Source organism: Apium graveolens, chromosome 3, assembly GCF_009905375.1.
Source record: "Apium graveolens cultivar Ventura chromosome 3, ASM990537v1, whole genome shotgun sequence".
NCBI lineage: Eukaryota > Viridiplantae > Streptophyta > Magnoliopsida > Apiales > Apiaceae > Apium > Apium graveolens.
In genome coordinates this window covers 295582256-295598709 of record NC_133649.1, presented here as the reverse complement: position 1 = coordinate 295598709, position 16454 = coordinate 295582256, and the positions used below count along the sequence as shown (strand labels likewise).

Below are 16454 nucleotides of genomic sequence, written 5' to 3'. Positions count from 1 at the left end.
TATATGTGTCCCAATAGGTGCTTCCATATACCTACTAACGAGGCTAATACCATAACACCTAAATTTCTCACACTTCCGATAAGGCTTCTATGACAGATTAAATTTCATAGTTGCATAAAACTTTGTCAGTTTAGTTCCACATACAACTGGTGTACTTATGGGCTTGCAATTCTGCACCTAAGACTTTTAAGAATTTTCTCTACAGAACCTTTTTGAGAAACAAAAATATGATTTTCACTTCGCTTCAGTTCCATTTCCAAAATATTATGTCATAAGACTAACATCAGTCATCTTAAACTCTAGTGGCATTGCCTCCTTGAATTCTTCAATCAATGGTGCATTATTTCCTACGAATTTTAAATCATCTACATATATATACACACAAATATATCTATAGGTTGTTCTATATAAAATTCTTCTTCAAAAATAATTAAGCTTATTTGACATTCACTGAAATATTCTAATTATCCTGAGCTGCCACAAAATAATTAAACGAATGGTTTCTAAACGCGCAACAAGGACAAATATGTCTATTTATAGTCGATTTCATACTTCTGAAAATATTGTGATTAGGTAATATTTCTTTTCTGCTATTAAGGGAAATTATATTTCTTATTAAAAAAAGACTCTCGTGTTATAAGATAAATGATAAATATGTGATTCAAAAATTAAATACTGAAAATCGAAAAAAATTACATTCGTCTTGCTTTCAAAATTTAATTTTATTAATTCGTTATTATTTTTACAAATTTCAACAATTTAAGTTCTAAAGTAATAACTTTATCTAGTTTTATAATAAACTATAAGTCCAAAAATACCTTTTGCCGATAAGTAATGAAAGTATGACCTTCATGATTTTAAATTTTGAAATCACTACTTTTCCTGCACATAGGTTTTGATCCATCTTTATTGAATGATTTGATACCGACTGGCAGCAATAAATAAGCACCAAATAAAGAAATCCAGTTTTCTTTATTCTAATATTAGTATATGTATAGATATGAATACATGGTTGGGGATATATGTGAATACGTGGTTGGAGATAGACTGAAACATGTTTACAATTTAGCTGACATATTTTGATTGCTTTTAATTTCATTAATAATGATAACCCACTGTATGCACACAAAATCTCATCAATTAAAATGATTGGTTTTAGTTTCAATAATAATGATGACCCACTGTATTCCCAATTCAACTTCGGTGTAATAATAAGTTAATCTGGTTTTTGTAGGTAATTGAAAATACAAGAGCTGTGAAGTTTGTAAGCGTGTTAATAGTAGAACCTCAACCAATGTATAACTTGATTTCATCCTTCTTCATTCACTCGAGATATTCACGGATGTGAACATTGAGGGAAACGTGTCCCATATCCATTTCATAAGCTTCAAGGTTGACGTACTGTTAATTTCCAACTTGGCTTAGCTATGTAATGGGTTACCTTCACTGTGGACCCTTTGTTCTTTGGGTTTTTGGTTTGGTTTGGGCATTCATTTTAAAATCATTGATGGACAGAAAGGCATGTCGGCATAAAATAAATTAAAGATGCTGAACTTTTTGATACAATAACGATATTTCTTTCACTTTTCTAATTTCATATTAAATATCAAGTAAGACACGCGCACACATATATATAGTCTGGATATTATAACAAGAACATTATTAATAATAAAAACAAGGCCTTTTGTTTCCTTTATTGGGTTGTCCAATATCTCCACATATCGAAACACGCCACAGCCTGCTACACCATAAAGGTTATAGCTAAATGTTATAGTTGTGTTTTCTCCATAAATAGATGCTTTTGGAGTCGCGGAAAGCGTTTGATCTTAACATCCTTTTCTATTACGACTCTTCTCTGGACCAGAATTTAATCTAACCTTATAACTAATCATTTTTTTCAAGTGAAAAGACTTTATTTAAAATCAAGTTTTTAATATCCAACACTCCTTTTTAAACTTGATTTTATTTCCTGACTTCAATCCACGTATGTAGTCTTATAAAATGTTGAGACTTCAGAGCCTTATTAAAAATAACTGCAACTTGATCATTTGTGTTAACATATGTCAACTCAACCGCTTTAAATTACGCACATACTTTTGGCTCCTTAACATCTACAAGCTCTCATCAGCCTAGCTCAACCTCTACAAATCTTCAAATCCAATCTCTTCAACAACAAGTCTCAGACTTGCAAACTTCAAATGCATCTCTCAATGCTCAAGTTCAGGCTTTGACTTCTCTAGTCAAAAGTCAACAATCAGACATCAAACCCCTGGTGGACTCTCACAAGCATCTTCAAATACAAAATTATGTTGCTTTGGGAGCCATTATGGGGAAACTCAATATACCACTGCCCTCATTACCTGAACAAATAAGGCCAGAAATTCCAACTCCCCTACTCATGCCTGTCACCAAGACTAAGGGGAAGATTGAGGCTAGGATTCAACAATCTAGAGATGCTAAGGCAAAATCTCAAGAGCCTATTCAAGTTGGTCAAAGCTCAAGTGCTCAAATTGATGTTGGAAAAGAAAGACTTCAAAAGGCTGTAGATGGACCCAATCAAGATCAGGAATTCAATGACCTTCTTACAGCACTAAGAGTGTCTCTTCAAAATAACTATGTGACCTGCAAGAAAGCTTTGGCTAAGAACATCAACTTTATAAGGGCAGTGCTGGTGAAAATTGATAACTTTTTGGAGAAAAGGATTGTCATGAACATCAATGATGGTGGTGTGGACAGGTGTCTTCAGGTGACTCTCACAAATCTTCAAACTTTAAGAGCATCTGAACTGGATGTAATGATTGACAGAGTGAATCCGGTTATTCCAGAAGACACTCAACTTCTCCAAGAGCTCAAAAAGGCACAGATAACAGCTTTTTCAGAAGCCTATCTATATCCAAATCAAGGAGTAGTTTATGTATGTCCAACAACCAAACAATCCAGACATCTCCTTGTTCCTAAACATTGTTCAGATCAAACATGAGGTTGATCATGACCTTGCAGTCTAATTTAAAATACAAAAAGAACAAGAAGCATGAGGATGTTGAGATGATAAAGATTTTGGACAGATATCTTGTAAATATTGACACCATATTGCCAAACACTCAATACAATTTAAGAAAAGACAAGGATGATGATGAGCAGAAGGATGACAAACAAAAGCCTTCTGGCTCAAATCCAAGTCAAGCTTCTAAAGCAACTGGCAGCAAGGACAAGAGTCAAGGAGAGAAGGAGGATGAGAAGAAGGATGGTGAAAGTAAAAGGAGAGGAGAAAGGAGGAGCAAACAAAGACATGATGGCTCAGAACCACAACAACCCCTAAAAATCCAAATAAATCTAGCTTAACCTTCAATGCTAACAACCTTAATCATTAAACCACCTCTAGCCTCTAAGCCGAAGTTTCTATACAAATAAACTGCAAACACCTTCCTAAAAACACCAATCATCTCAAACCAAACATCTCTCAAGAAAATCACAAACTTACCTTTAGACAAGCCTTCACTCAACATTCACTACAAAACTATTGGGAGGAAACCTAAGAAGGCTAAGGATGCAGAAAAAGAACAAGTTATTGAAAGGGTCATCTGGAACTGTTTCAAGCAAAGTGACTTTCTACCTTTAAATTGGTGCATCTCATATGAAGATTATTTTCAACAACTAGCTGAGGAAATAGTTAAAGTATGGATTGTATCTCTAAGAGAAGTTAGAATTTACTATGAAGATGGGTCCTTCACATTCCTTGGTTGTGCTTTAATGGACCCTCTCTCCCACAGAAATCAAGAGAGTGATAAGCTTGCTAAAAGATAAAGATACTGCTACAAGAGCATGAAGATCAGTTTTGGCTGAGTGGTTGATTATAAGGGAGGAAATAAGAAAAAGAAATGAGGCTGAATATGAAGAAAGAAATAGGAAGTATGATGAGGAAATTGAGATGTTCATAAGAAGATCAGAAGAACTCAAGCACAAAGGAATCAGAAGAATCTCTAAGGATGGAAAGTTTCTAAACATTAAAGCTGGAAAATTCACAAGATTTAGGATTGATTTACTAGACAGTGGTTATCTAAAGGTAGACAGACTCAAACTTGTAGAAGCTCTAAGTGGACCACCTATTATAGAAGAACTTGAAATTCTTGATTACTTAAAGGGTCTCATTAGAAAAGAAGCAGAAGCAAAACAGTCTTTACCTGATGCTTATAACTATTTAAACTCTGTAAATCTCCTAATGTATAAAAGTTGTAATTGTGTCAATTTTTATGTATTAATTTTATTTTCCATTATAACTTGGGGTTAGTCTTGTTAACAGGCATGAAATTGTGTTAAACAATCTTCTCATAAATTGGGGGAGATTGTTGTGCAAGACATGTCTGTACTTTAACAAGACTAAGTAAAATTGACAACCCTAAGTAAGTTGTATTGTAATATTAGTTTGTATTTTGTATTGTAACATTTAAAGTCTGTAAAAAATGTCAAAGAGCAGACTGGAGTATTTTTCTTTAAACAGTATCAAGCCTAAGAATTCTATCAGGAAGAAGATCAAGAAGATCATACCTCGGAAGAATTATGAAGAAGCTTGGAGTTTAATAAATATGTTTTGAGAAAAATATTCTAAGTCAAGATCTCTACAAGACACAGATTTAGTGTTATAGAGATGTCATTCGAAAAGTTCAGAATGACTTATAGAGAACTCAGGAAAACTACTAGAGAACTCAGAGATATCGACAAGACAAACTGAAGACATGAAGATTGGAGATATCGACAAGTCATTTCTTCACTAGAGAACTCAGAGTTATCGACAAGTCAAATATCACTAGAGAACTCTGAGTTATCGACAAGTCAAATATTATTAGCGAACTCTGAGATATCGATAAGTCAATTATCACTAGAGAACTCTGATATATCGACAAGTCAAATATCACTAGAGAACTCTGAGTTATTGACAAGTCAATTAGTCACTACAGAACTCAGAGATGTCTATAAGCCAAAGTGGAGACATGAAGTGGAGAGATCTCGACAAGCTAAATTCTCTTATAGAGAACTCAGAGACCTCTATAAGTCAAATCAACTATAGAGTAATGAGAGATCTCGATAAGCCAATATACTTATCAAGATGTCAAGTTCTCTATATACCAAACTGGAGATCTCGAGGTAAAACTCAAAGTGCAAAAGTTCAGACCAGTTCAATATCCAAGATTAACAATCAACAAACAATCCAATCAGTTGGATTGACAAGTCTACAAAAAGCAGCTTGAAGAGTGTGCAAGATCAAGGGTGAAGATTAACTGACAAAGGAAGATCAAATTTAACACAGTATGCAAAGATATGCTAAGCCGGAAATGGAAGATATATTTTTCCTAAAATAGAATGATAAGTGGCAGTTTACTAAAGTAAATAGCATCTCTTATTATACATTGTGTAAACCAGTAGTTAACTATTGTATAAAGTTAACACTGATCCTTTGTTAGAAGTAACAATTTAGATAAGAAAAACCTTGTAATCTCTCAAGAAGAAGCTAAGCTCTTTTTCAACAAAGAGCTTAGAAATTTTGTAGCAAAACATTCTTAATTTTAATATAAAATTAAGTGAGTTCTGAAAGATCTGTGTTATTCATTGTTGCATGTTTAATTTCAGCACTAACACATTTCACTACAAGAATTGATTTACTTTGTTCACAACCATAAACACTTCAAGAAAAGCATAAAAACACAAAAACACAAAAGAGGCAGAAGCAAAAACAGTCTGTACCTGATGCTTATAACTATTTAAACTCTGTAAATCTCCTAATGTATAAAAGTTGTAATTGTGTCAATTTTTATGTATTAATTTTATTTTCCATTATAACTTGGGGTTAGTCTTGTTAACAGGCATGAAATTGTGTTAAACAATCTTCTCATAAATTGGGGGAGATTGTTGTGCAAGACATGTCTGTACTTTAACAAGACTAAGTAAAATTGACAACCCTAAGTAAGTTGTATTGTAATATTAGTTTGTATTTTGTATTGTAACATTTAAAGTCTGTAAAAATGTCAAAGAGCAGACTTGAGTTTTTTTCTTTAAACAGTATCAAGCATAAGAATTCTATCTGGAAGAAGATCAAGAAGATCATGCCTCGGAAGAATTATGAAGAAGCTTGGAGTTGAATAAATATGTTTTGAGAAAAATATTCTAAGTCAAGATCTCTACAAGACACAGATTTAGTGTTATAGAGATGTCATTCAAGAAGTCCAGAATGACTTATAGAGAACTCAGGAAAACTACTAGAGAACTCAGAGATATCGACAAGACAAACTGAAGACATGAAGATTGGAGATATCGACAAGTCATTTCTTCACTAGAGAACTCAGAGTTATCGACAAGTAAAATATCACTAGAGAACTCTGAGTTATCGACAAGTCAAATATTATTAGCGAACTCTGAGATATCGATAAGTCAATTATCACTAGAGAACTCTGATATATCGATAAGTCAAATATCACTAGAGAACTCTGAGTTATTGACAAGTCAATTAGTCACTACTGAACTTAGAGATGTCTATAAGCCAAAGTGGAGACATGAAGTGGAGAGATCTCGACAAGCTAAATTCTCTTATAGAGAACTCAGAGACCTCTATAAGTCAAATCAACTATAGAGTAATGAGAGATCTCGATAAGCCCATATACTTATCAAGATGTCAAATTCTCTATATACCAAACCGGAGATCTCGAGGTAAAACTCAAAGTGCAAAAGTTCAGACCAGTTCAATATCCAAGATTAACAATCAACAAACAATCCTATCAGTTGGATTGACAAGTCTACAAAAAGCAGCTTGAAGAGTGTGCAAGATCAAGGGTGAAGATTAACTAACAAAGGAAGATCAAAGTTAACACAGTATGCAAAGATATGCTAAGCCGGAAATGGAAGATATATTTTTCCTAAAATAGAATGATAAGTGACAGTTTACTAAAGTGAATAGCATCTCTTATTTTACATTGTGTAAACCAGTAGTTAACTATTGTATAAAGTTAACACTGATCCTTTGTTAGAAGTAACAATTTAGATAAGAAAAATCTTGTACTCTCTCAAGAAGAAGCTAAGCTCTTTATCAACAAAGAGCCTAGAAATTTTGTAGCAAAACATTCTTAATTTTAATATAAAATTAAGTGAGTTTTGAAAGATCTGTGTTATTCATTGTTGCATGTTTAATTTCAGCACTAACACATTTCACTACAAGAATTGATTTACTTTGTTCACAACCATAAACACTTCAAAAAAAGCATAAAAACACAAAAACACAAAAGAAGCAGAAGCAAAAACAGTCTTTACCTGATGCTTATAACTATTTAAACTCTGTAAATCTCCTAATGTATAAAAGTTGTAATTGTGTCAATTTTTATGTATTAATTTTATTTTCCATTATAACTTGGGGTTAGTCTTGTTAACAGACATGAAATTGTGTTAAACAATCTTCTCATAAATTGGGGGAGATTGTTGTGCAAGACATGTCTGTACTTTAACAAGACTAAGTAAAATTGACAACCCTAAGTAAGTTGTATTGTAATCTTAGTTTGTATTTTGCATTGTAACATTTAAAGTCTGTAAAAATGTCAAAGAGCAGACTTGAGTTTTTTTCTTTAAACAGTATCAAGCCTAAGAATTCTATCAGGAAGAAGATCAAGAAGATCATGCCTCGGAAGAATTATGAAGAAGCTTGGAGTTGAATAAATATGTTTTGAGAAAAATATTCTAAGTCAAGATCTCTACAAGACACAGATTTAGTGTTATAGAGATGTCATTCGAGAAGTCCAGAATGACTTATAGAGAACTCAAGAAAACTACTAGAGAACTCAGAGATATCGACAAGACAGACTGAAGACATGAAGATTGGAGATATCGACAAGTCATTTCTTCACTAGAGAACTCAGAGTTATCGACAAGTAAAATATCACTAGAGAACTCTGAGTTATCGACAAGTCAAATATTATTAGTGAACTCTGAGATATCGATAAGTCAATTATCACTAGAGAACTCTGATATATCGACAAGTCAAATATCACTAGAGAACTCTGAGTTATTGACAAGTCAATTAGTCACTACAGAACTCAGAGATGTCTATAAGCCAAAGTGGAGACATGAAGTGGAGAGATCTCGACAAGCTAAATTCTCTTATAGGGAACTCAGAGACCTCTATAAGTCAAATCAACTATAGAGTAATGAGAGATCTCGATAAGCCAATATACTTATCAAGATGTCAAGTTCTCTATATAACAAACTGGAGATCTCGAGGTAAAACTCAAAGTGCAAAAGTTCAGACCAGTTCAATATCCAAGATTAACAATCAACAAACAATCCAATCAGTTGGATTGACAAGTCTACAAAAAGCAGCTTGAAGAGTGTGCAAGATAAAGGGTGAAGATTAACTGACAAAGGAAGATCAAAGTTAACACAGTATGCAAAGATATTCTAAGCCGGAAATGGAAGATATATTTTTCCTAAAATAGAATGATAAGTGACAGTTTACTAAAGTGAATAGCATCTCTTATTATACATTGTGTAAACCAGTAGTTAACTATTGTATAAAGTTAATACTGATCCTTTGTTAGAAGTAACAATTTAGATAAGAAAAATCTTGTACTCTCTCAAGAAGAAGCTAAGCTCTTTTTCAACAAAGAGCCTAGAAATTTTGTAGCAAAACATTCTTAATTTTAATATAAAATTAAGTGAGTTTTGAAAGATCTGTGTTATTCATTGTTGCATGTTTAATTTCAGCACTAACACATTTCACTACAAGAATTGATTTACTTTGTTCACAACCATAAACACTTCAAGAAAAGTATAAAAACACAAAAACACATTCCCCCCCCCCCCCGGTGTGTAATTCATTACCTAACAGTTATAATCAACTATAGATTAAAGTGACTGATAATAATATGCAATTGATCATAAAAACTCATTGAATAATTTCATCAAACAACTGATATGCACAGAGAATTAATCACGATTTATAATCATGTTAAGAATGAATAACTAAGATGTTTCATCTATATAGCAGAAATCTGACATAATAGAAATTCAATTAACAGTTGAATATTTGGATTAAATCACATTACTCGAAGATATATACAAAAAAGGATAACTTTACTAACCTGATCTTTCCATTTGTAGATAGAATTGGATAGAATTTAATAGATGTAAAGACTCCAAACAACACAATTGAACAAAAAAATTTAAATATAAAATTTTATATTATTTATTAGTATGGACATTAGAGATCAAAGTGAAAACCTCGTGTGCCTAAATCAGGATGCTAATTCTCCAGGTTAGGATCAGCAGGCGACGCCTTTGGGTTACAAATGTAATAAACTTAGGAGTAACTCATAAAACAACAATAAGAACAGAAATACAACAATCGATATTACCATTTGGCAAAGATGAATGCGAGTGCGGGCCGAACCTTTCAAAAGTTGTTGTTATGATGTTAACGTACATAAACATGGATAAAAACCGATAGCCTATGGGTAGTCCGTCTGTTGGTAAAGTATTGTTATGGGTTTTTTAAATTTGTATAAAAAATAAGTGTAGTTGGGTCATGGGTAGTGATCCAGAATCCACGGGTAGGTGTAAATATAATAAGTTGGATATCCAACTTGGAATCCTTTGCTAGTAGGTTTTAAGAATATATAGACAGTAATAGATAGTACAAAATTAAACATGGATGTATATGGTATACAAAATTATATGTATATATATATATATATATATATATCGTGAGGCGGGACAGATTTTCTCGCAGAAATCACATAAATATCATACATGCCCCATATATATGTGGGACGAATACTTTATATCCACTCAGTGCCTCATTCCCCCACTTAGTGCCTCATTCCCCGTTATATCGGGGTGGGTCCCCGTATTCCCCTCCCCATTTTAAAGCTTACGGGATACGAAAACATATTGGTATATTGGTAAGGCGGGTTTTGCTTATAAAGTTGATACTTAGAGTAAGTCAAGTTCTAAATTTAAAAATGTTTATAGTTATTTCTATAATTTGAAATTAAAAAGTGTATTTTTGTGTTAAAATAAGATTTTAACTCCAATGTTAGTTCTATTTTATAAGCAAATATTTTCACATTTAGTAAAATCTTTTCTCTTTCCCCTAAATTTCATATAAAGCAATTCAACATGCATTTTATTTATAGTTATTTAATTTAATGATTTGGCAAAAATAGCTATATTTATCTTTAATTTTAAATATAGGATCAACTATCCATTTATGCATTTTTAAAACCAAGATAATATAGAATTATTTATAATTCGTAATTCAACAGTGGTCCAACATGTAGCCCAAAATCGGATAGACAACAACTTATTCCTTCAAAATCCAATTTGTTTCTGGAAAATTACTGGTATTTCCTTGGAAAGCATTAAAATTGATTATTGTATTAGATTATCATATATTATTTGTACAAGTAGTAATTAAATGAAGAGACGCACTTTTAGAGGGAAGATTTGAATGTCCCTTTCCCAGATGATTTCAGATTACGGGAACCAAACACGAAGAGTCATTCTATCAGTATGAACAGAAAAATAAAGAACCATCGACAGATAATAATTAGTCAAATACAACAGCTACAATAATTACGAGAAATATGTTTCCAAGATCTTAAACAGAAACAAGTTCCTGATATGATCATTATACAAATACATATGTTCTTAGCTAGCTAGGTTTGATTATCAGAGTCACTCTTTGGAATAGCTAGAGAGGTAGCTGTACTGTAATCTCCCACCTGAGAATGAGTCGAAGGGGCCAACTGAGAATTAGAATTTGAAGCAGCTGAAGCCCTAGGGGCTTTTCTCCTGCCTTGGATCTGGCTGATTTAAGGCTAACCTTTCCTACAAAAATAATGTTCAGGAATGTACTTATGTCATCAAACGAAACTGCTTAGACATACATAATCAGCTCCTTGTAATAATATACAGCAATGAGAATCCTCACCAATGGTTCATCTGCGTTCTCCAAGCATGGGGGGTACCCCAGATAGATATAACGCTTCACATCTTTAAAAGTTCGATACTTCTTATCTCCATGGTAATAGAACTGTGCATATGTAGCATTGCATTAAGTTAAGATGATGATAATAACAATAAATAACTACAATAAAGACTTCACATTAGGGTTGTAGAAAATATTACAGTATCATGAATCCCGCTGGTACGAACACGAACTTCTTTTGTCCAGCCAACAAGCCTTTCAGCTAAAGGAAGCCAATTCTCATGGCCAAGCGATACAAGCTTTGTGGTCTGTACATGAATGTTTCGACAACACAGTATTTTCATTGTATCAATATGTTATCACAACATTCATTCAAAACGAATATATATTATATGTACTCATGTGTGTTCCCAATCATAATTATTTTCAAATACTACATCATATTACATGCATGCTCTAAAATCAATGTATTTTATATTGCTTCCGTTTCTCTTTTCTGCCTAATGTAAGTACCATTTATTCTCTCATAAAAATTATATATTTTCTGATGAAGTAAGAACATAGCTAGGGCTTGTACATTCTTATTTTGTTCACTTGTGCAATTTATTTTTATGATCCAGGGATAGGTGTATCCGTGTAATATTATTGTGAACTTATTTTTTTTTTGTTCTTCAATATATGCACTCGATTTAATTATCAACAACTGGCTAAATATCAAATTCAATTATTTTCGCCTATCACTCCAACGAACACAATGAATAGACACTCAATTCATATCCCTGTAAGAAACTAAGACCCGTTGTAATTACCTCATCGTCCATCACCGGAACATAGTCTTCTGGTAACACAAAGTTGAACCGGAAAAGTTCAGCTAACATGGTTCTTAGTTTAGGTCGTTTTTGATGTTCCGTCTCCAACTCTAGAGCCATCTGTTGCTGCAACATATCTTCAGATATAAGTAAATTCAAAAAACATTTGACAACTTTGCATAAAAGAGAACTGAAAAAAAACAACTTAAAAACCAAAAGAATCTTATTACATTTTGATTTAAACTATGCAAAGGGCCACAAATTAATTGTATCTGCTTTAGGACTCTGCAAACTTACTTCAGTCATATACTTACATATATAGTACATTTAGTAGTATAAATGGACAAATAAATAATTTCATATGTAGATGTCAATTACATGTAAGTTTAAGTGAAATCCTCACTCACCGCATGCTTATCATGCGACACATAAAACACATATCTAAATTTCCATTCGTGAAGACAATTTTTTTCTGTTGCCTGTCTGCTAAGAACTACTAGTAGCACCTTCACGTACTCTGCTACACTAACAACATTGAGGATTAAAATCATCTTTTAATTAAATATCAATTGGCATTTACCTCTATAAAAAATCATCAAACGCACGCTACGTTATTTTTAAATTTCATTCCCATATGACCATATGTACTGGCCTTAAATATGTACCAGCCATATTACAATGCGAACTGCAACTGAATCTGCACCACTAAATTTTTATATCTTTTAATCTGGGCCACATACGCCTATTTAGCTTTTATACGTGTGACATAAACATATATCCATATCATTTCTCTCTCGTCATCAACACTCATCCACCTGCTCATACCCAATCTAATTTTTTTTCAACCATTTTTACATTTCTTCGAAGTACTTGGGTCTACCTAACATATTGGGGTGTAACAAATTTGTGGTGTTTGGTTATTTACGGGACAAGGTGAAGAATACCATTCAGAGGTAGAATGAAAAGAAGGTATCTAAACCATCTAAGGAAGTTCTCATAAAGATGGTGGCTCAGACCCTCCCTTCCTTTGCTATGAATGTCTTTCTTCTTCCATTGGAGCTTACTCGTGAGATAGAGAAGTATATGGCGAAGTTTTTCTGGAGTACATCGCCAAAAAATGGCTCAAAAATCAATTGGATGTCTTGGGACAGAATGGCTAAGCACAAGCATTCAGGTGGATTAGTATTCAGAAATCTTCATGATTTTAATTTGGCAATGTTGGGAAAGGTGTGCTGACGTTTTATTACGAATGAAGATAGCTTGGTTACTCGTATCTACAAGGCACGTTATTATGCAGATAAGAACTTTTTGGAGGCCACTATAGGTAACAGTCCCAGCTTTATTTGGCGAAGTGTTATCGAAGCTAGGAAGGTTATTAGTGCGGGATCGAGTTGGCGAATTGGTACAGGGGAGGCCATTTCTATTCTACACCAACCTTGGTTGGCCAGTGCTGCTAATCGTTATATTATTACTGAGTCACCTTCACCAACAAATCAGAAAGTGGCTTCGTTGTTTTGTATTGGTACCAAAATCTGGGACATGGAGATTATTCGAGATATTTTCATTGAGAGGGATCAACAATGTATCATTAACACTACTGTCAAACAGGATCTTGGTGTGGATATTTTATGCTGGGACCTTGAACATTCTGGGCAATATTCAGTTAGGAGTGCTTATAAGTTACTTCAAAGACAAAAATGTGACTGGAATGCAGAGGCAAATATGATCGTTTGGAAGATGATATGGAACATTAAGGCCCCCCCAAAGGTCCTTACTGTAATTTGGAGAGCTCTTAATCAGTGTCTACCAACTAAAACTCAGTTGCAAAGCAAACATGTGCGAATCGACAATACTTGTACAATGTGCAATGAACATGAGGAAACTATTTAATCCGAACATTGTCACTAATAACAACTTGAATTTTGTAGAATGGCTGGAGAACTTATTGACTGGTGGAATAAAAAGCAATGGACGCCCTTGCGAGTTGTTGCTAAAGCTTAGGGGTATCTTTCACAGTGGACAGAAGTTCAGTGTAGATCATTTGTTGCACCTCTTCAGCCTCTAAACTTAGGAGATGGTGCCACCTGCTGGGTTAAGCCACGACAAAATGAAGTAAAGATAACAGTTGATGCAGCAGTTTTCGAAGATAAGGGAAGTTCTGGTATAGGCATCATTGCTCGTGTTCATGGAGGTTATATGCTTCATGCTAAGACCAAGTGCTATTCTGAAGTTCTGCATCCTACTTTGGCAGAAGCTATGGCTATCAAAGAGGCCTTGAGTTGGATCAAGACTATGGAATGGAATGTGGTTACCATCGAATCTGACTGTTTGGTGGTTGTGCAGATGATTCGAAGTTCAGCCCCCATGAGATCAAGACTTGGTCAGGTTATTCAGGAGTGTAAGGAAATAATAAGAGAGGCAAACAACCTTAAGTTGTATTTCATTAAACGGTCTGCGAATATGCCGGCACACGAGCTTGCTCATGTCGCTCATATGTATCCTGATCGTATCTTTGACTGGAGTTCTGTTCCAGTTAAGGTTAGAGATTGTATACAGTATGATTTGGAGTAATGAAATTTGCATTTTGTCAACAAAAAAAAATGCCTGACTGGGCTTGTTTGTAGCAAGGGCAACTTCAAGTCTCCAAAACAGCAACGTCTGTAACAAGTGGAAGTGGGCCTTGTATTCTCTTACATTCAGAGTCTATACTAGTACTTTACAATACAAATGGGCTTGTATTGGGCTTGTACTATTTCATTATTTTTTTACTTTTCAGCATTATTTTTTATCAGCATGATTAAATAAAATTATTTAAAATTTATTCTTAAAATTTTAAGTTTAATATACTGCAAGTCAATAATTTGTTCCTTAAATTTTTATTTGAGAAATAGTATAATAATATTATTAGTGCAATAATTAGAACTTTAACATTCAAGATTTTTTTTAATAATAAAATTTATATGCCTTAAAGATGAGTATAAGTGTAACAAATATTGGGACACGAAATATATAGCGTTACGGGGCTTACGGGTCGGATATGTTACAAGTAGTAGTTATCTAAATAAAATTGTGCAGATCTAACAAATTAATTTCGCAACTCGAAAGTAACAGCATAGATAGATAGATACAACTAAGATGTATGTACTACCTAGGTCTCTCCGACAGTGAGTTAAAACATACCTGCATCAGCTCCGAGATTTCTCTTCTCTTCCTCCTCTTGTTACTTGAACTCGAAGCTGAGTTAGCTGAAGCCTACAAAATCAAAATCAACGCTACACTATTAATTATCGTAAATACAAAGATCGTAAATACAAAGAATCAAAACACAAAAACACGAAGATAGATGAGAAAGAAGATATTTAATTACGTGCTCAGGCATGACGAAAGAGACGGGAGTCGCGGAAATGGGAGCTTCGGAGTCGGAGAAGATCGGCTGTAATTGAGATAATTGAGATTATTTAAATATTCGAGAAGCTGAAAAATGGGAAATAATTTGATTGATTGCGAAATTGAAATTAAATTAAATTACCTCGAAAGGAACTAAGGCGTTGTGATTAGCATTAACATCATCAGCAGCAGAATCGTCATGTTGAAGTTCGGTGTTGGAAGCCATGGGGAATTGAAATTGTGTTGAAATTTATTGAAAGTTTGTGAACTAAGAAGAAGAGGAGTGAACATATAACATTTGGGGAGTTTTGTTGTTTGAGTGTGCTTATATATAGGCAAAGAAAATGTGGGCGCGCAATGCAAGAAAAAAATAAATAAAATATTGAAATAAGATCAACTGGGTTTCAAATTCTAATTTTTGTAAAAAAAGGTAATATATATTGTTATTGTTTAGAAAAGTTTAGTATATATGCAATTTTTAGTATAGGCAAATTCATAACTGCTACAAAATTAGTAGTGTACATAAATTGATAAAAGTTAACAAATTAAAATATAGAGTATAAAAAAACTTTTATTTTGGGTTTACTTTCCTTTAATTAAGTCCATCATTTGTAATTTATAATAATAAAATTATGTTACAATTATTATGATTATCTTTAATACCTTTTTATTTGGTGAAAAAAATAAAAAAAATTAACAAAATCGGCAAATAATCATATATACCTTAATTACTTCTAATATTATAATATATTTTTAAAACTATAAAAAAAATTGTATATTTTCAAATTTTATATAAAAAAATCGATTTTTTAATCGGGCTTTTCATAGTGTCCGGGCTTTTATTCGGGACGAACCGGGTTTTTATCCCGGTATTTTTAGATCCGGATTTTTATCCGGGCTTTGTTAAATCCGGACTTGTATCCGAATTTTTCAGGATTCAGGCCGGGCCGAATTTTGGAGAAAAAAGAAAGTCAATTTAAGGCACGCGGGCCGGGTTGAATAGGGCCGGATTTTTTCCGGATCAGATTATTCAGACTTTTTTCCGGATCGGATCGGATTTTGGGATTCCGATTTTTTGAATATCTCTACCAGCGACTCCGCCTATCTTACAAGTTACCAAATTCTATAATAATTTGAATACTACTATTATTCTATAATCATGTATTTTTTTTCAACCCGCGAGAAGAACAATTCTCACTATTACAAGTTACCATTCAAATGCTACTATTATTCTATAATCATGTATTCTTTTCAACCCGCGACAAGAACAATTCTCACTATTTAACAAGTTACCA

General features: G+C 33.3%; 1 protein-coding gene across 1 annotated transcript; it reads right to left on the bottom strand.

Annotated features, from left to right (window-relative positions):
• Positions 1-10582: 10582 nt before the first annotated feature.
• On the bottom strand, positions 10583-15042 carry LOC141711168 (uncharacterized). Its single transcript, XM_074513593.1, has 5 exons — positions 14953-15042; positions 11773-11898; positions 11164-11271; positions 10967-11068; positions 10583-10863 (listed from the first exon to the last, which is right to left on the bottom strand). The coding sequence occupies exons 1-5, from the start codon at positions 14956-14958 to the stop codon at positions 10813-10815; spliced, it is 393 nt and encodes a 130-aa protein (XP_074369694.1). The 5' UTR covers positions 14959-15042; the 3' UTR covers positions 10583-10812.
• Positions 15043-16454: the final 1412 nt, after the last annotated feature.